Source organism: Mustela lutreola, chromosome 2 (assembly GCF_030435805.1).
Source record: "Mustela lutreola isolate mMusLut2 chromosome 2, mMusLut2.pri, whole genome shotgun sequence".
Classification (NCBI taxonomy): Eukaryota; Metazoa; Chordata; class Mammalia; order Carnivora; family Mustelidae; genus Mustela; species Mustela lutreola.
Window position 1 is genome coordinate 21,584,669 of NC_081291.1, and position 19,961 is coordinate 21,604,629.

General features: G+C 55.7%; 1 protein-coding gene and 1 long non-coding RNA gene across 7 annotated transcripts; one reads left to right on the forward strand and one right to left on the reverse strand.

Moving 5' to 3' along the window:
• Positions 1-2,174: 2,174 nt before the first annotated feature.
• LOC131824005 (uncharacterized) lies at positions 2,175-4,667 on the reverse strand. The gene is made up of 3 exons (XR_009350729.1): positions 4,392-4,667; positions 3,105-3,228; positions 2,175-2,307 (listed from the first exon to the last, which is right to left on the reverse strand). It is a non-coding gene; the product is annotated as an uncharacterized LOC131824005 (long non-coding RNA).
• GLYCTK (glycerate kinase) lies at positions 4,292-9,593 on the forward strand. 6 transcript variants are annotated; one of them, XM_059161074.1, is made up of 5 exons: positions 4,348-4,420; positions 6,509-6,924; positions 7,155-7,306; positions 7,901-8,076; positions 8,362-9,593. In XM_059161074.1, exons 2-5 carry the CDS (start codon positions 6,548-6,550, stop codon positions 9,226-9,228), a joined length of 1,572 nt encoding a protein of 523 aa, XP_059017057.1. In that variant the 5' UTR covers positions 4,348-4,420; positions 6,509-6,547; the 3' UTR covers positions 9,229-9,593. The 6 variants fall into 6 exon arrangements, with proteins under 6 accessions (XP_059017061.1, XP_059017057.1, XP_059017058.1 ...); XM_059161075.1 differs by lacking the exon at positions 4,348-4,420 and adding an exon at positions 4,857-4,971; XM_059161076.1 differs by lacking the exon at positions 4,348-4,420 and adding an exon at positions 6,162-6,306 and having other exon boundaries at positions 7,155-7,267.
• The last annotated feature ends 10,368 nt before the right edge of the window (positions 9,594-19,961 follow it).

Consider the following 19,961-nt stretch of genomic DNA (forward strand, 5'->3'; position numbering starts at 1 on the left):
TTCTGGGATCATGACCTGAGCTGAAGGCAGAGGCTTTAACCCACTGAGCCACTGTAGTGAGTACGAACCTTCAATAAAGTGTAATAAATAAATGAATAAATAAATTAAAAAAATAATATGTAGTAGGTGCAAACCCCTACTAAATGTAAACAGGCAAAAGGAACAAAATAGAAACTAACCACATAGCAAATAAGCCTAGACCATATGAGTGTAGTGATAAGATTAGTGCGGAGTAACAAGTTGTAAATATTTTGACTTGTGCGAAATATCGTAAACTAAGACATGTTTACGACGTGTTTATGTTTTTGGTGTGTAAGCATAAGAAAAACAAGTGATGTGATGTGTTTATGAAAGAGACTTAGCACAGTATATAAAGAGGCATCGGGTCGGACTGAGGCGAAGCGAGTTCCCTGTCGGGAGAACATCATCACCAGTGCTACCGACGCCCTGACAGTTTCGTTGCCAACCACTCGCTGGTCCTCAGTCTCAACTTCTGCGGTGACCTCTCTGTCTAGATTGTGAGGCGACGTCTCCTTCTCCGTGACAATGTCAGCGGACCGTGACCGGGCCACGATAGTGGTGCGGACCTCGTCCCAATAAAGATCAAGTGAGTTACATCATATCCATCTCTCTCTCTCTTCTTTACGCGTCGTGACCTCCTGGCGGGACGCAGGGGTTTGCTCTTGACAGCCACCCAGGCGTCCCTCAAAATTTTTTTAAAAACATAAAATAGCACTGCAAAAAGTAACATGTATATAAGCCTTAGTAATATTAGAAAAACATTTTTAATGTGTTTAGAAGTACTATAACTTATTTGTATAAATTCTCTTATCAGTGGGTTTTTAGATCCTAACAGCTGTGGGCTGAATATCTCAGGTCCATTTGAAGAGGATTAGAATATGCCACCCCAAAACATGCCACTTAGACATAAGGATTATTTTGAGTTGAAGGCATTTGAGATTAGATGCAGAAAAGGCTCGCTGCCCTTCTCCTTCCTACCTAAAAGCAGGTCATAAATTTCCCAAGAGAAAGGAGTCCTGCCTGTACCAGGAGATGAAAAACCAAGGCCAGGATGAATCTGTACAAACAAATCTTACTACAGCAATCCTTATCTTCCATTAGTTTCCCCCCATGTATACTTTCCCACAATTTACTGCCCCGAGAAGTTTGAACTTTTGTCTTGTCACATTTCTCAAATTTATCACTCTTTGTTGAAAATGGTATATAAGCTCTCAGGCCTAATGGCTTCTTTGGGGTTTTTACTTTGTTTCTGTGAGGCCCCCCATATACATAGGAAATAAACTTTTTTCTCCTGTTAATCTGTCTTCTGTCAGTTTAGTTTGTCCCAGAGCCTCAGCCACTGAACCTAAGAGAATAGAGGGAAAAGTTTTTTCCTCTCCTACAATCACTTTATTTTTTTTTTAAGATTTATTTTCAGAGTAAGAGAGAGAGAGAGAGAGAGAGAGAGAGCATTCACCTTATGTGGAGCTCGATCTCACAACCCATGAGATCATGACCTGAGCTGAAACCAAGAGTCGGATGCTCAACCGACTGAGCCACCCAGGCACCCCACCCCTGCATCATGTTTGTCTACACAACCAGTTATTTCCTTGGACTGAAATCGCCTGTCACATTTTTGACATTGATACTTATTTAGCCCTACTTATTTAGCCCAAGTGCACTTAAAAAGACTATAGACAGGGGAGCGTGGTTGGCTCTGTCAGTTAAGCTTCTGACTTCCCCTTCACTCATGATCTCAGGGTCTTGGGATGGAGCCCTGCGTCGGGCTCCAAGCTCAGCAGGGAGTCTGCTATCTGCCCCTTCCTCTGCGCACGCTCTCTCTCTCTCTCTCTCAAATAAATAAATAAAATCTTGGAAACAATAAAATAGTTAACATTATATATAAAAAAAGGTAGGGGCGCCTGGGTGGCTCAGTGGGTTGAGCCGCTGCCTTCGGCTCAGGTCATGATCCCAGGGTCCTGGGATCGAGCCCTGAGTCGGGCTCTCTGCTCAGCGGGGAGCCTGCTTCCTCCCCTCTCTCTCTGCCTGCCTCTCTGCTTGTGATTTCTGTCAAATAAATAAATAAAATCTTTAAAAAAAATAATAAAAAATAAAAAAAGGTAGACATATTCATACCTACTCTCAAGGTATGTGTATGCAGTCTCATGAGCCTAATTGTTTTCTTAGACTTAAATCCCACTGCTTCATGAAGGCTTCTACTTCTACTCACCACCGTCTCTTTTCCTTTTGTGAGATTCTTTCCACTTTGGGTCTGTACCACTTTGCAGCCGAGTACTTCACTATTCTCTAGTTAATTCATTAAAAATAGAAGGAAATAAAGTGGGGGGACAAAAGAAAAAAAAAAAAAAAGGCAATCCCAGCTATAGGACCCTGCCTGGTCCTATGCAAGGCAGTAGAGATGCAAATATGAATTAGACCAAGTCATCACCTTCTAAGACCTCACAGTCCAGTGGGCATCTAAACCTGATGTTAAATATATCTTGTGAGTAGCTATGGGATGGGATGGGGGATTTCAAAAATGGGTATAATCCTGCTTACACTCCCAACAGAATAGCAATGGCACAGTAAGTGGTGTCTGTTCATCCATCTCTGGTAGTAAATAATGAAAGAGGTCCCCAAATACACATTCCTTCCAGCAGTGTGGGACTATCATTACAAAAGCAAAGTAGAATTCCCAACAGAAAAGTACCACTTCTTACTCATCCCAGTAGCTATAGCATTTGACCCACATAGGCCAGGAAATGTCTGTTGAATGGTGGAGGAATGAATAAATTCAAAATGGATAAAGACTTCTTACCGAAAGCAAGGAAAAACTGAACATTCAAGTATTTATCATCTCCCTACATCTAAAGAGGGCAGATCCTCCTGAAGGTGCCTTCATTTTAAGGATGGAGTGGGGAAGTTTGGGAGAGAATGATAGGGAATAAAAGGTCCTCTATTATAAATGCAAAGAAAAATCCAGACAAAGTTAGGAAGGAGGTAGGAGTTCCTGAGAGCAGAACATGATATAGAGAGATGTGGCAACTGCAAAAGGGAAGGTGGGGGGACACCTGGATGGCTCAGTGGGTTGAGCCTCTGCTTACGGCTCAGGTCATGATCTCGGGGGCCTGGGATCCAGTCCCGCATTGGGCTCTTTGCTCGGCGTGGAGCCTGCTTCCTCCTCTCTCTCTCTCTCTCTGCTTGCCTCTGCCTACTTGTGATCTCAGTCTGTCAAATAAATAAATAAAATCTTAAAAAAAAAAAAAAGGGAAGGGGGGCATATGTTTAAGATTTTTTGGAAAGTCTACTGTGTGATTTGTGATGTAACTCCCTTCCCTCCTCCCCAAGAAAACAACAGTTTTAAAAATGCACTCTTTTGTGTCTTCAGAGTCTGGTCCGCACTTGTCTTTCGAATGTGGGAAGGCATCAAGTCGGGCTTGTTGTGCCCAAGTTTCGAGTCCGAGAGACCACCAAGGAGCCAACACCGATGCAAACACATGAGGGTCTTTATTCGGATTCGAGTCCTGGCTCACGACTGTCACCAGCACAGCGGCACAGGAGCGAGAGCCCCAGACCTGCCAAGCAAGGTGTTTTTATGTGTGGTTACCGGAGGCTTGGGGGGTGGGGGGAAGTGGGGAAATTTCAGATTTCCCTGCAGCAAGCTGATTAGCTGTTGCAGGGGTGTTTGCAGGGTGGGGTATAGCGGTTTTTCCTGTAACTAAGATAGGGTAGAGTTCAGTCCCTGGTCACAGCTGAGATGGATGCCGAAGCTAAGAGGGCTGTACTTGTGCTAATGTTAAACTTGAGGTGGGATGGCTTTAATTTTCTCGGCCTCCGCAGGGCTCAAGGGTGCACACAGGCTGGCCAAGGGTCATTCGTTGTTTATACACAGCTCGTGTGTTCAAGGATCACGGGACTGAACTTTCCAAGTCCGAGCTGTTACTAGGTTGGTCAAGAGGGAAAGGGCCAAACACAAAATTGTTGGGGGATTATAGTGGTGGGGAAGAGCCAGGGTGATTTAATCTGGCTCCAGAAGGGGTGGATTGTGGGGAAACAGTAATTCTCAGCTCGTTTGCTCAGTCCTGTGCCAGGCACCTAACAGGAGCAAGGAATGTGTGCTAACGGATGGGCTCCTAAGAGATAAAGCAGCGGACGGTTAAGGCAATCGATAAGTCAGGGATTGTTGCCCCCACTGCAGAGACGAAGGCAATGAAGCCAAAAGGGTATTCCATCCAAGCCTGCCAGAGGTCAGGGCGGAGCCAAACCCCGAGCCGCGACTCCTTTTACCCACCGCACCGCGTCCGGCTCCCGCCTGCACCCCAACCCCGCCCCTCCCACCACACTTCCGGCTTCCGCTCCGTCCACCCGGGAGTACTTCCGGCCCTCGGTACCGGAAACTGCGGCCGGGAGCCGTGGAGCGGTAAGTTCACGGCGCGAAGGCCCACGGAAGCAGCCCATGGGCCGGGCGGTGGCGGGTCCAGGTGGCGGCGGGCACTTCTTTCTCCGGTCACCACCGGACATTCACGCGGCAGCCACTTCCCTCGCAAAGACCTGAGACTGACGCTACTTCCGGGGGCACGTGCGGCTGGAGAAGGCCGGAAGTGGCTCCAGCCCTACTTGGTGGCGGGGCGGAGTCAAGGAGGGGCTTCGCGGGGTTTCCGAGCTTGGTGCCGGAGTGCTTGAGAGTTCGTTTGGGAGGCTGTCCTGGCTGGAGAATGGCTGGTTAGCAGCTCTGAAATTTGAATTTCAGATAAGCAACCAGTAATTATTTAGTGTAGGCATGTCTCAAATATTGTGTGGAACATACTGACATTCTTAAAAATTTCTCGTTTATTTGAAGCTCAAATTTAACTGGACGTCTTGTATTTTAACCCTTGAAGACCCTCCCTTCTCACCCCCCATCCTCTCGTGGGCCCTGGTAGACCGTGGCCAGGCTAGGGTCCTCTAGGCTTGTGTCCATCTGGGAAACAGGTACAAAGTTCACCCAGGCTGTCAAGTTGTTGCTAGAGTCTAAGCCGCTTTTGGTTCCTAGCCCAATGGGCCAGTCCCAGGGGCTTCCTGGCAAAAGCTGAGCCCATTTTCTGAGTCCCCAAGCCAGCGTCCTCTGTGTTCCCTTTCAGGGCTGGAGTCAGGCAGCATTGGTCTTACGGGAAAGGTGAGAACCATGCTGGCGAGATGGCTGAGGGCTACAGGTTGTTAGGTTTTTTTGAGTGTGGGATAAAGTGTCTTGAGTTCAGGCTTTCTGTATTAACCTGGCAGCTTCAGAGAGGCCAAGGATGTCAAGGGGGAAGCATTGGTCTTTGATCCCACCTCTCATTTTGCACACGAGGCCCAATGAAGAAAGGAGCCGTCACTGTGGTGGAGCTGGAGCCTGATTCCCAGCCTCCTAACGCTGCTGTCCGCGCTTGCTGCTGCAGTCAGCCACTAGCGTTTATGGTGGGCGTTATTAAAGTAGATGCCTTTTTTAGAGATGATCTGTTTGGGGCTTCATTGTCCCTGAACTCCTTTACAACTTTCTGACCTTCACCCCAAGGCTTCTTTGGCCTTTACCTTGCCCAGGGGGAAAAAGACTATTTGGCCTCAGCTGTAGGAGCCTGGCCTTTCCTGCTCCAGACATTCGGCTCTCACTCCTGTGGGTGGGTGGTATGTATGACCCAAGACTTGTCTTGTTAGAATGAAATGTGTGTTCTTGGCAGGGCTGGGTCTGGCCAGCCAGGTAGGTGGAAGGGTGTTCTTTTCTGTCGTAGCTTGGGCGCCACCTCAATGTGGTGTCTAGGGACTTGTCTAAGTTTCCAGCATGAGCCAGTCTTTGCTGCCACTTCTCATTTGAACCTGAACCTTTTGCTAGACTGGCCTTGGAGTGCTAGGATTCCTCAGGCTGTGTGTCCTGAGGATGTGCTCTGAGCCTGCCTGTCAGTGTTCCTCTGAGCCTACAGCCTCCCGACACAGACTTAGCCTTCCCAGGCTCCCCAGCCCAGATCCGCAAGCCAGTGACACAGAGCATGCTGCAGGTCGTAAGGCTCAATCAGTTGGTGGGACAGCCAGCAGCCTCTTGGCAACAGAAGTGATAAAGAGGCAGGGACACTGTCCCAGAAAGCGGTGTTGCCTCTGAATGAACACTCAGAAGTACAGGGGGTGGAAAAGGGTTGGGGCAGGAGCCTGTGGATAGGAATTGCTGCCTCTGTGAATGATTAACTCTCGGGCCAGAACAGGTGGCCTAGGGGGAGGGCTCAGCTAACAGGACCTTTGGACTCAGGGCAGAGTGGCCAGAGGTCCAGAGGATAACCTACAGAAGAGGAGGCTATGGTAGGTGGCAGGCTTGGGCTCTGAGAACTGGCATGAGATCAGGCAGTTGAGGGCCTCAGAAAGTCTTGGGCTGGCAGATGGCCCACTGCAGCAGCCCCTGTGGGGTCCAGAGGCCCCACGCCCTCAGAGAGGTGGCTGTTGTGGGGGGTGTCTGTCTCTGGTCTTGCTTCCAGCAGCCTCACTGGTGCTTTCTTTCCCCTAGGCAGCCATGGGTGCCCGGTGGTGCTGAGAGCAGTGGGGCATGGCTGTGGTCCTGCAGGTACTGCCCTGCGTGGCCCGAGCCCTCTTACGTCCGCTCCTCATGGGGAGCCCGGTGGTCCGGCTGGCCAGCGGCATGGCCCTGGCAGAGCAGGCACAGCAGCTCTTCGAGAGCACTGTGGGGGCTGTGCTTCCAGGCCCCATGCTGCAACGGGCACTGTGCTTGGATCCTAGCAGTGGGCTGCTGAAGGTGCGGGATCGGAGCTTTCAGCTGCGTCACAACCTCTACCTGGTGGGCTTTGGCAAGGCTGTGCTGGGCATGGCAGCTGCAGCTGAGGAGCTCCTGGGCCAGCATCTCGTGCAGGGTGTGATCAGCGTGCCCAAGGGGATTCGTGCTGCCATGGAGCATGCTGGCAAGCAGTAAGAGCCCTGGGGGGGAGGCTTCTGCCCACTGTGCCCCGGGAGGGGGAGCTAGGCGCAAACCCAATGCTGGATCAGGCCTCCCTCCCTCAAGAGCATCCCATTTGTTCAGGGTCTGGACTGGCTCCAGGATGGGTGTCAGTTGGTCTTCCTCACCCGTACAGCTGAGAAATCAGGTGGGAGGAAAGGAGCCCACCTCATCTCTTGCTGTCTGTTCTCTCTCTCTTCAGGGAGATGCTGCTGAAGCCACACAGCTGTGTCCAGGTATTTGAGGGTGCAGAGGACAACCTGCCAGACCGAGATGCACTTCGGGCTGCAGTGGCCATCCGGCAGCTGGCTGAAGGTCTCACAGCTGACGATCTCCTGCTTGTACTCATCTCAGGTGTGGGTGCCAGACTGGCTCAGGACAGTGTAGCGGGGGGTGGTGGTTGTTGCAAATACCAGGTCTGGGAGAGATGATTAGTCTGAACCCCCAGGGTCCCCGAGCAAGGGAGACAGTAAGGAGCCTGGATGGCTAACCTCTGGGTGACCCTGGGCAGGTTATCTGGCCTCCTTGGGAGCTGTGGGGTCCTCCCCTGACTGACTTTAGTGACCATCGGAGGGAATATAGGGAGCAGGTAACTCAGGGTGTCATGGGTAAATTGTCCCTGCTGTTGGCTGCCATCTATGCCAGTGTGATCTGGGGCTAGAACCCAGGTCTCTAGCTCCTATGTAATCCATCCTTGGTCTCAATGTCTCCTCTTGGTTTACTCTGTTTCAAGCGCTAAAGGAATAGTTCTTCCAGTGCCTGCTGGGACTAGGTGCCCAGGTTGTGGTGACTCTATACACGTTCTCTACATGTCCACACGGGGTCACCCTAACCCCATCTTTCCAGCAGCCCCTTCCCTAATGTGGGTACTGCTTGCCTGCTTCCTTAAGTGGAGAGGTTCCTTTGCAGTCTTATCCCCTCTGCCCAATTTCTTCACTGTCTCTGCAGGTGGGGGCTCAGCCTTGCTCCCTGCCCCTATTCCGCCTGTGACACTGGAAGAAAAGCAGACACTCACCAAGCTGCTGGCAGCCCGTGGAGCCAACATCCAGGAGCTGAACACCATCCGGAAGGCCTTGTCCCAGCTCAAGGGTGGGGGGCTGGCTCAGGCTGCCTACCCTGCCCAGGTGTGTGGGTCCCTGCTTCCCTAGGCAGCCCTGGGCTGGTAGAGCCAGACCCACGTGCCAGGGAGACAAAAGCCTGGAACAGCATACAAATTGGCAGGATCCCGGTGTGGGAGTCCACAGGGCTGGCTGGGAGGGGCACCAGAGAGGAAGGGAGTGGGGTGTCCAGATGGCCACATGTTCTGCAGACCCCCAGGAGAGGGGTTAGAATACGTGGCAGCTTGTCCTCAGTGACCATGGCGTAAGGCACCGGAGGGACTGAGCCTTGCCTCTGCGACCCTTCCCCAGGTGGTGAGCCTGATTTTGTCAGACGTGGTGGGGGACCCAGTGGAGGTGATCGCCAGCGGCCCCACCGTGGCCAGCGTCCACAGCGTGCAAGACTGCCTGCACATCCTCAATCACTACGGCCTTCGAGCTGCCCTGCCCCGTTCCGTGAAGACTGTGTTGGCTCAGTCTGACTCTGACCCTCACGGGCCGCACAGCTGTGGTCACGTGCTCAACGTGATCATTGGCTCAAATGCGCTGGCCCTGGCTGAGGCCCAGCGGCAGGCCGAGGCACTGGGGTACAGGGCGGTGGTGCTGAGCGCAGCCATACAGGGTGACGTGAAAAGTGTGGCCCGGTTCTACGGGTTGCTCACCCGAGTGGCCGGAGCCCACCTCACCCCGCCTGTGACTGGGGCCTCCGTGGAGGAGGAGGCACAACTCTGGGAGCTGGCAGCTGAGCTCCATCTCCCAGACCTGCAGCTCAAGGAGGCCCTGGAGGCCGTGGTGGAGGCTGGGGGCCCTGTCTGCCTGTTGGCTGGTGGTGAGCCCACCGTGCAGTTGCAGGGCTCAGGAAAGGGTGGCCGGAACCAGGAACTGGCTCTGCGTGTCGGAGCAGAGCTGGGACAACGGCCACTGGGGCCTCTGGAGGTGCTGTTTTTGAGTGGTGGCACCGATGGACAGGATGGGCCCACAGAGGCAGCTGGGGCCTGGGTCGTGCCTGAGCTTGCCAGCCAGGCTGCTGCTGAGGGCCTGGACGTGGCTGCCTTCCTATCCCGCAATGACTCTCATACCTTCTTCCGCTGCTTCCGAGGCGGGGCGCACCTGCTGCACTCGGGGCTGACTGGGACCAATGTCATGGATGCCCACCTCCTGTTCCTGCGGCCGCGGTGATGGCATGGATCATGGTTGAGTGCAGAGGAGACCTACGGGGCAGCAACCTGTGGCAGACCAGGGTTGGTCCCCAAGGCCTAACCAGGCCTGAGGGCCCCTTCTGTCCTTGGCGGTGGCTGCTCTGTTGACCCTGGGCCTCTGTTCTGTGCTCATTCCCCCAGCCAAACTGGCAGATGGGGGCCCTCTCCTCTCCCTCCTCTTGGCCAAGGCAGCAGCTAACCCTGAAGATTGGGATGAGCCCCTTGGCCTGTTGGCTATTCCTTGTCTTCTCCCCAACAGCAGGCAGCCCCTCTGCCGAGCTCTTGAGTGTTTTTTCTATGGGGTGGAGTGAGAAGGACTGCAAATAAACAGAGCCACACTATGGGTTCTCTGTGTCTTCTCCCTCAGAGCAAAGACTCCAAGCTGCTGGAAATGGGGTCAGGCTGTAGCCCCAGCACTGGGCCTCTATAGGGGTTCCCCATCCCCCTCTCTGCAGGGCACACTCGGCACTTGTTTCCCTGAAACAGGAGCTTAGGAAGGTAGAGCTTGGCCTCTGACACCCTCATTGTAGGCCAGCAGAGACCCCTGGGAGGACAGGCCAAAGGCCTGTAGCCTGTGGGGTCTGAGAGGGACAGGCCAGCTGTCCACCTGTGACCCCTGTGGTCTCCCCATTACAGTCTCCAGGCTGTGCTGCATACCTTGCTGGGTGTGAGCCACTAGCCACGAGGGCTGATCTCACCTTCTGTGTTTGGACAGCCCTTAGGGACAGGCCACACTGTTGGTTGAGCTGCCCTTTGTGTGTCCAGTGGCTGTTCCGCGCCACACAGGATTCTGGACCTTGTTTCCTTGTGTCAGGCCCATTTCCTCAAGCTGAAGTCCCAGTTTCTGTAGCTGCTGCTTTGGGACACAGTGCAGTTCCTGGTGCCAGCCTTGTAGTGGGGGTCTCCAGTGCTGAGATAGAGGATGGAGAGGGTCCAGCAGCTACTTGCCCCCCTGTTACCCGTTGGCTAGGGAAGAGGTCAGTGTGGGAAGAGAACAAGAGGAAGGCTTCCCTCGGCTAGGCTAGCAGCCTGTGGTAGGATAGGGCAGGGCTGCCATCCTACCTCTCTCCGGGCCCCCTTGCTCAGGATCCGAGCCCTCCGCTGGCCGCCCCCGCCGTACGCCACGGCTCCAATCCCTATATGAATGAGCAGTAAAATCACATAGGAATAAAAAGCCATAGAGAACAGCGAGGCCTGGGGCTGCTCCTTCTGGTCCCCTCCACCCTGGCTGTGCCCTTGTCTCCAGGGGTATGAGGGGCTCTGAGCCAGGGCTGGCACGCCCTCCCCCTGGGACGTGTCTCCCTTTCACCTACTTGGGCTCTGGACAGCCTAGCTGGCACATGGTTGGTGACCTGGGGACAAGCTGAGGCGAGTCACGTGAACCAGGCTCAGAGGCCAGGGAGGTTTAGGGAAGAGGAGGGAAGAGGGGAGAAGAGGGGAGTAGGCACCCCCCGGATACAGGGCACCGCTTCCTTTCCTTCTCAACTGGTGCAGAGTTTCCTCTGATGGCGGGGTTGTAGTCTGGGGGTGCGACCCCTACGTGGAGATGCCTGCGCCCTGTTGCTCCTCTGACAACCTCCCTGTTTCAGTCCTTGCCCTTGGGAGTGTGAGAGTTAGCGTGGGGTGTCAAGTTCCAGGCAAGAGCAGGACAGGAGGGCCAGGCCTGTGGCAGAAGTTTGAGTGTTTGTCTGCCCTGTCCTCAGTGTGTGTGTGTGTGGGGGGGCGGCATGTGAGCACACACATGTGGGTGGCCAGAGGTAGGGGATGGGCTGCTACTTGTGCACTAGGCCACTTACATGCCTGCTGAAGGGTTTGGGTGTGGGTGGGGTCTTGCCAGAGGGCACCCCTGTGCCTCTTTGGCTCTTGCCATATGCCTGTGTTTGTGGGGGCTGGGAGGCCAGGGGCTGGATGGGGCCTAACCCATTAGCTTTGCTCATTTGGTATTCCCAAGATGAGAACAGATATATTTGGCTTCAATCTAGAGGACAATATGAGATAGACGCTGCATGGTGAGTGTTCAATAGGACTTATTATTTGCTCCATAAATTTCAATTATGGGTCAAAATAATTGCTCCCATCCTGTGGCTCTTGGCTTCCTTCTCTCCTGGCTCAGGTTCCTCTTGCCCCTGCGCCCACCTCATTTCCATTCCCTGAAGCTTTCCCTGCCCCACCTGGAAGCTTTTGCTGTGCAGGGTGTCCAGCATCCCCCACGCACACACTGCTGCCACCTTTACAGGCCCTTCCGTTCTCTGTACTTGGCATGAACTAAGAAGAGCTGGGCAGTGGGCCTGGACAGCCCTTAGGTATTGGCTAATCCAAGTCCCTATATTTCATAGCTGGAGAAATGGAGAGGGAAGGTGGCTTGTTCGGGGCTGCCCAGCAAGTCTGCCACAGAACCAGAAGGAGAGCCAGGTCGAGACCTGCTTGCCCACACCCTGTGGGGCTCAGAGACCCCAGAGCCCAGAGAGTGCTCAACCAGAGTCAGGGATCCCCTGTTGCCTCCCTGCTGGCCCTCGGCGGCTTAGGGATGGTGATGTAACCACACCTGGCCTGCCCTGGAACACAAAACAGATTTGTCGGTCCCTTTTTGGCTTAGATTTTACAGTTCCGCTGCATGTATGATTTGGTAGAAAACCACATGAGGTTGGGTGACCGGTTTCTGCACAGCGTGTCTGCATCTCTATGCACATCTGTGCACATGTGTGTGGGGATGTGTGCACACAGCTGTGTGTCCAGCCCCGCATCTGAGCCATGCTCCGCTCTGCTCTGGGGGGAGGACACACAGTTTGGTGTGGTCAGCCTGCTGGAGATAACAGTGAAGAAGTTGGGCAAAGAAGCTATAAACGCTGGTAGAGGCCCACATGAAGGGCTTCATGTGCCTGGCAGCGGGGATCAGACTTCACATGGACGGTGGTGGCAAGCCTCCTGGGATTTTGGCAAGGAGTGGTGCCAGGAGGCTGTTTCAGGACTGGGAGGCTGAGGCCTTCTTTACTGCAGGGATGGGGGATACTAAGGGGACACGCCAGGAGGTGGAGGAAGTCCAACAGGTGAGAGAGAGAGGTGCATCCCGGGCTGGGGAACCCCTCTCAGCTCCTTTCTGCCTGCCCCTCAGCAGCCTGACCACACCAGCCTTCTGCCAGTCCAGGTGACCATTTAGGTGTCCACTTTGGAACCAGGGCTAGAAGCCCTGGCTCACACACCCCTCTCAGGGCCTTCAGAGTCTTGCGGATCTGGAAGGTGGAGCAGCTGGGCACCTGGTGGAGGCTTTGGTGAGCGCAGGCACCCTGCCCTCCTGTAGGTTCTCACAAGGATGGCAATGAAAAGACCTGGAAGGAGCCCTGCAGTGGGAGTTGGGCTCTAGTTCCTGGTCTTGCCACCATCCTTTCTCCAGGTCTTGCTTTTCCCTTCTGTCTAATGGGGACAACAACATCCCGTCCTGCTCACTGCTCTGGGGAGGTGTCGGTGGTAGACGGATCTGGGTAGGAAAGCCCTGTGGAAGTGGGGTGCCCCGGAGGGAGGCAAAGAAGGGAGAGGGGCTGGCCTCTTCCAAGAAAAGCTCAGGGAGCTCTCCATGCAGGAGGCCCCCTTCTTCTGGGCAGGGCCTGGGCTAGAGCCAGCAAGGCCTTGGTGCTCACTGACGGAGGCCCCCTGGCACTGGAGTAGTGTTCGCAAGGGATGGTCTTTGAGTTTTAAGTGGCTGCTGGTGTCACCGTGCCCTGGGAGGTCACAGAACCAATGTGGGGGTGGGTGTGTGTCAGCTAGAGCTAGAGTAAGCTGACCTACCCTGGGAGAGAGCCCTCTCCTGTCTCAGAAAAAAAAAAAAAAAAAAAAAGGGTGGGGGAGGGCAGCCTGAGATCCCTCTGGGTCTGGATCATGTGTGAGGGATATGATGAGGCCCTGACTGGGGTGGGGGAGAACTGGCTTGCCTGCAGGCTAGGAATCCCTGGCAGAGTGAGATAATTCAGGGTGTGCTAGGGGAAGACAGGGGTCATGTAGGGCTAGGGGGATAATGACACTCCACGCAGGGTGTAGCCAATGGCCTGCATGAGAGTGGGGTCATGGAGCTGTGCGGAGCTGAGTCCAGGCCAGGATGGGTGGCCTTTTCCCCTGAGACAGGGATGCCTTGGGGTCAACTGCTCCCAGGGAATCACTGGGGCCAGTCCCGAGGCTTATCCTTTCCCACTTTCCCTGGCTTGGGCTGCCCTTGGGCCTAGATGGGTTGGGCTGTGGCAAACCACCTGGGCCCTTGAGACCTGATGCCCGTAGCTCTGATTCCACCTCTGTACATGTTGGTCCATCCGGCGTTGTTGCCCGCTCCGTGCGAGGGAAGACGCTGAGGCAGAGTTGGGTCCCAGAAACAAGTGCCCCAGTCCTAGGGGGACAAATGCTCCCCACAGCTCTGCCTTATGGGTCACTACCTGCCATGACCTTGTACACAGATGGCTCCCTGGGGGTTCAGGGAGCTCTAGGACCTGGCCCTGCCCAGACCAGATCACCAGAGGCTGTATCCCCAAGATGCACTCACTGGAGAGCTCCCTGCTGGGCTCTGCATACTCCCAACCTTTCCTGCCCCTCCTCCAGGAGCGAGCCCGCAGAGCCACCCTGCTTGCTTCTCTAGAGAAGTGTGAGCAGCACGGGCTCTGTCCCCATGCAGCTCTGCCTCTCCATCTCCAGCTCTAGCTGAGAAGGGGGCGGGGTCCCGGCACTGGCTTCTGCCCCCTTCCATCCACTCCCACCCACCTGCCCAGCTTCAGGGTCTCTGGATCTCCTGATGGCCTTGGGTCATCTCTAATAACTGCCCCTGTAGCCCTCATGCGGGAGCCAGGGCTCTGTCTCTACCTGTTCTCCTCCCCCTGTCCCCCGGCTTCCCTCCCTGTCCAGCTCAGGAAGCTGACCACAGGAGCATCTGGGCTCTGGTCTGAATCCCCAGTGTTCACTACTGTGGGTAAAGCTGTCCTGGGGATCCTATCTTGCGGGAGCTGGTCAGAGACCCCTGGCGGAGGGAGAAGTGCCCCTCCCCATATGTGGCTCTGTGGGTCTGGCGGTCAGGAGCTGGGGGTGAAAACAGCCAGCCTGTGGTGGGTATGTGTGGGGGTGCAGATCACTCCTTCTCTGCCCACACCCCACACCTGGGCAGTGGGAGCAGCCCAGCACATCCCTGACCAGCCCCCCAAATCCCAGTGGGGACAGGCACTTTAGGGGTCACAGCCCCGCGGACAGCGCCACTGCTGCCACCCAGCAACCTTGCAGCCACAGCCCTGCCAGAGGAGGTTCAATGCCCTGGACCCCAGGACTGGGCATACACTCAAACCTTCAGGTGTGGCTATTCCGGGCAGCCCAGCCCCCGTCCACCCTGTACCAGCGACCCCACCCCCAAGGGTCCCCGTCAGCCCAAGACCACCCACAGAAGCCAGGCACCAGGCAGGGTTGCCCCCCTCAGCGGCCAACGGCTGCCCCTCTGCCCTCGGCTCCTGCTGACTGCCAGGGCAGCGGGCACTGTGACTGCTGCGCCTGCTGCCCCGGGCCGGGAGGCGCCGCGCCGAACTGCCGCTGTCCCCACCTGCCCGCCCCCCAGGGCTCCGGCGGCCGCGCCCGGCGTCCCGGCTCCCCGCTCACCTCGGCGGCGCTGTCTCCGCACCAGAGGCACTGCAGTGTGGGAACTGTCCCGAGGAGCCAGTTCTCCGCTGAAACAAAGAGGTGGGGGAGAGAGAGGGGGGCAGCGGGAGAGGGAGAGGGTGAGTGAGCGGGAAGGAGCGGAGGCTGGAGGGAAAGAGAGACGGAGAGGGCGAGGGAGGAGACGGGAGGGAGGGGAACGCGGGGAAATCACGCCCGACTCCCGGGACTGAAGGGCCGGCGCCGAAGGGAGAGGAAGTGGGGAGGGGACGGAGGGGAGAGATTGTTCGAGGGGCCGCACGGCGAGGGGCGTGGGCAGAAGAGGGAGCCGGGTGACAGGCAGGGCTGCGGGGCCGGCAGCGGGCTGGGGGCTGGGCCAGCGCGGTGGGCTGGGGGCCCCACCCGTCCTCTGCCCGCTCTGGCACTTGGGTGGGTGAGCAAAGGCCCCGAAGGGGAATGGGGGAGAGAGGCGGGCCGCCAGGCGAGGGCCAGGAGAGGGGCTGGGCTGGCGGGCGGGCTGGCTGGGAGCACAGGGGCTGGGGACAAAGGCGGGAGAAGAACAAAGGTGTCCGAATGGAGGAATCGGCCCCTGCTGACCTCTGGGTGCTGCAGTCCCCAGCGTCCTGGACAGAGTCTCCTGAATGGAGGGCATGTCCATTCTGGGGTGGTCCAGGCTCTGAAGTGGCAGCCGGAGGTCAAGGGGAGAGGGGATGGGCTGTGAGAGTGGGCAGGGCCCCTTCCTTCTGAGGGAGGTCGAACAAGCTGGCCGCAGGGACTGACCACATATCAGGATGCCAGTGTCACTGTCTCTTTGGGGGAGGGGATGGCCAATAGGGTCTGAAGCTGGGCCTGAAAAGTGGGTGGGGCAAGTCCCCTTTTAAGGAAAAGCATTTGGGGTTCCAGGAAGGGAGGAGGGGAGGGTGGTGGGCTCTGTGGGGAACGGAGGAGGGACAGGGATGAGGGAGGGGGGAGTTGGGGACAGGGCAGAGAGGAGGCTGGAAAAGGGCCACAAGGGTGGGTCCAGAGTCACAGCCCCACAACAACAGGCCCTCGGTAGCAGAGGCCTCCCTCTCCACACCCCACAATTCTGGGGCTGCTTAATACAGGATAGGCTAATGGGCCACTTCCCTTCTGCATCTAAGTACAACTGTGCCAGGCAGGGGCACCCAGGAAGTCGGTTTGGGCTGCTCAGAGACAAGTCTATTAGTGCTGTTAGGACTGCAGGGGACAGGGGAGGTGGGGTGGCCTTGCCCAGAGTCATCCCATCCCACTGGCCCTGGGCATAGTGCTCTGGGCTGGTGCAGTCTCCTCTCATGCTCAGAGGCACAGAACGCCTTCCTAAGCCTTCTGACCAAAGGAAGATCCCCCCCCCCCCCCCCCCCGGTCTCATTGAAGACTCCTAGAAATTCCAGAGCACCTACTTCTCTGGAGAACAGGAGAAGGGGAAGGAGCCATGGGCTGGCCTGAAGCTGCGACAGGGAGAGGGGAAGACACTCAGCCGTTTGCCTTGCCCACCCTGCACAGAAGGGGTAAGGGCTAGATGCCCCTTAGCCGCTGCCTAGCCCCACCCCCTACCACCTGCTCAGCCCTTCCAGCCCCACCAAGCAGGGCCACATCAACCCAGCTCCCACTGGTCTAACTACATCCTCTAGTAGCCGGGAAGCCCGAGAAAGGAAGGAGACCTACCACCTTCCTTTCTTCCCCCCCCTTCCATCCTTTCCTCCCTCATTCCACCTTTCATTTAGAAATAATTTCAGACTTACAGAAAAGTTGTCAAAATAAGACTCGTCTAAGATACTCATATGCCCTTTGGCCATATTCAATTATTGTTACTATTTTACTTCACCTGCTCTATGTATTGGCTCTGTGTGTGTGTGTGTGTGAGAGAGAGAGAGAGAATCATGCATCATTTTTTCCCTGAGCTATCTGAGAGTAGTTGTAAGCACGCGACTGAAAGTTTCCTCTCTGCTTGTTTCCATCTCCTGGAGTCAACCGAAGGGAGCCCAGACCAAGTTGTATGGAATGAATGAAGCTCTGGAACAGGCAAGGAATGAGTGACGTTCCCGACTGGGAGCTGAGGCCTGGGGACTGGAAGCCCTTGGCCGAGGCCCCCTGAGAATTGGGCTGCCGGGCTAGACAGGAATTCGTTTCTGCTCCTTCAGCCTGGGAGTCAGGGGGCCCTTGCCCACCGGAGCAAGCCTGTGGTGGTTGACGGCTGTGGAGCTGGTGGAGGGCAGGCAAGGTGGAGCTGGAAGGGCAGGGAAGCCCATGCTGTGGCCACTGGGCACACTCAGGAGATGGGGGACAGCCTGGCCTGGCCCTGAGCGGGATGGAGGAGACTCAGCTGCTGGAGGCCCTGGCCCCCAGCGCTGAATTCTTGCCTTTGCACCCTCCCCACAACCCCCTGAGGGACAAGGCAGGGAGGGATGGGGCCATCTTGATAGCAGGTCCATGCTGATTGGCTTAACGAGGGCAGGATGGGGGCTCTGGTCATACTGGGGTTTACGCGATGGTCCCTGATACAGGGCTGGCATTCCTTCTGTCCCACCCGGTGCTCTCAACTGTTTGGAGTCCCATCTGGAGGCTCTCCTTCAGATGACTTCTCTCTTATCCCTCCTCACCCCCATCCAAAGTTATAGTTAAGTGTGGCATGTAAAAAAATCACACCATGAGGGGTGCCTGGCTGGCTTAGTTGGTAGAGCATGGGACTCTTGGTCCTGGGGTCACGAGTTCTAGCCCAACATTGAGTGCAGAGCTTACTTAAACAAACAAACAAATAAACAAACAAAAAACAAAAGAGAAAACTCCTAAAACCTCTTGTATCAAATGAGTCATACTAATAAACATTTGGGGAACAAAATCACACAGTGAAAGGTCATCTGAGCTCTGAAGCCCAGATTTCCTCTCCTTTATAGATGAAGTCCTCTTCCTCCAGGAAGCCCTCCAGACTTCCTCCGATCTTCCCACCTCACACGGCATCTGGGGGAATGCCAGCCCTGTTTGTTCCTTTGCTGATTCACACTGGTGCTAGATTGGCCTACGGCTTTGCTCTGCCATCAACCTTTCTCCCTCCTGCTGCCCCAGGTCAGCCACCCAACTGAGGTCCCATAGACGGATGGCAGCGGCTTGCTCAGTCCTGCCAGGACACTGAGTCTCTCTGATGCCCCTGTGCCCATTGACTGAGAGTCCACAGGCTCTGGGGTGGCTGAGGTGCTGGGAGGATGTCGGGCGAGGAAAAAGGCTTGTTCAAGACCACCAGCCTGTTGGGCAAAGGCAGGCCTCCAGCTTGGGGCTCCGACCACCTATTCAGCACCTTGTGCTTCTTCTCCGTGGAGCAGGATGGGGAGCCTATGCAGGGTGGAGGCTGAGGGTCCTCTCCAAAGCCCACTTGGGTGATTGCAGGACCTGCAGAACTGAGGGAGGAATGTAACCCTCGCAGCAGTTACCCCCCACCCCTCCCGTATGAGAACCCAGGGTACAAAGGCCTCCTCTCCCCTGCCCATCCCCCAAAGCCGATTTCTGCCAATTAACACATACAGTACTTACTTAATTAGGGTAATGACATAATTAGTGTAAGTTGGGCTCCATCGCATGGCTTCAACATGCAATTAGGAGCCGTCAGCGGGAGGCGACATTGTGGAAAAGCTCATTCAATTCGGGTTCCAGCATGGAGGCCAGGAGCAGCTGCCTGTACTTGGGAGGGAGGCAGGCAGCAGACACCGTGTGTGTGTGTGTGTGTGTGTGTGTGTGTGTGTGTGTTGAGGGGAGTGGGGGTGACAAGGACAGGCAGCCTCGGACAGCACAGGATGGGAGAGTCAGCGGGGGCAGAAAGGCAGTTTCCAGGGCTGGAGGAGTCCCTGACCCCGCCTCTCCCATCCCTTATGGACTCTGCCAGCCCCGCAACCCCAGGGCAGGGCAGGGGTGACTGAGATTGGGGGTCTGAGCATTCCAAGCCCCTCCTCCCCCAAGCTATCTGCCTGAGATGCCACCGTTAGCTGAATCTGTCTTGTCTTCAAGGCTTTGCTGCTCACGAGAGCCACCATCTCATACCCACTGGCTCGGTGGCTGCTCATGGCGGCCCTGTGTGGCCACAGACTACAAGGCCTACTGTTATCCTCATGGGACTAGGAGGGAAACTGAGCCTCAGAGCAAGGGAGATGGTAAAGCCAGACATGGCAGTGCTGACCCTAAGAGGCAGCCCAACATGGCTGGCGACTTCTGGAGCTCAAGCAGATCACCCTCAGCCTCAGGGAGTTCTCCTGCCCGGAGGCTCCTTTTCCTGGAAAGGGGCAGGGAATCACGGGAGGGGATGTGTCCAGAGACCCCTGCCTCCCCTCCTCTCCATAAGGCATGGGATGCAGGGCCATACCTTCCCAAGACCATCCACAGCTTTCCTAGGTCCTGGGAGCAGGGAAGTAAGAGGAGATGGGAGGCAGTGCCGATGTTGTGCCAATAGGGAAACTGAGGCTCTGGGACCTCCAAGAGCTGCCATGGAAGAGCATTCCAGGCAGAAGGAGCTGCAGGTGCAAAGGCCCTGAGGTACTAAAGGACAACTCACATGACTGGGGCAAGGAAAAGAGAAGGAGGTGGATGAGACCTGGGAGGCAGGCAGGCCTCTATGGGTCAGGGTGGGGCCTGTAGATTTTATTCTGTGTGGACAGGGAGTCATTGAAGTGTTTTAAACTTGTGAGTGATTCCCCTCCCTACGAGTGATTAAAAAAAAAAAAAAAAAATCACTGTGGCAGTGGTTTGGAGGCTGGGAGACCGGGGCAGACCTGGGAGAGGATGGCAGCCAGGACTAGGATGCTTGCTGGCAGGGGATAGGAAGATTGCATCTGGGATTTTGTTTGGAAACCAGACCAACAGGACCCCTCCTGACTGTTGGCTGTGGGTTGTGAGGGAGAGTTGTCAGGGTAGCAATTTAGTTCCTGTCTTGGGCATATGAGCCAACCGTGTGGCCATTTTCAGGAGAGGGGGATGCTAGGAAGAAAGGGCTGGTGACAGGGAGACTGAGGGCTGGAGGCACCAAGGAAACAGTTGTCAGGCTTAAGCCTGAAGTTACAGAGACAGTGCTGCTGGAGAGAGAGAGGGAGCTCATCA

Excerpts from the sequence above, each read along its gene's own strand:
- GLYCTK (XM_059161074.1), top strand. The coding sequence starts at position 6,548 with ATGGCTGTGGTCCTGCAGGTACTGCCCTGCGTGGCCCGAGCCCTCTTA. Across the intron at positions 6,925-7,154 it reads ATGGAGCATGCTGGCAAGCA|GGAGATGCTGCTGAAGCCAC; the intron begins GTAAGAGCCCTG and ends CTCTCTCTTCAG. Across the intron at positions 8,077-8,361 it reads AGGCTGCCTACCCTGCCCAG|GTGGTGAGCCTGATTTTGTC; the intron begins GTGTGTGGGTCC and ends ACCCTTCCCCAG.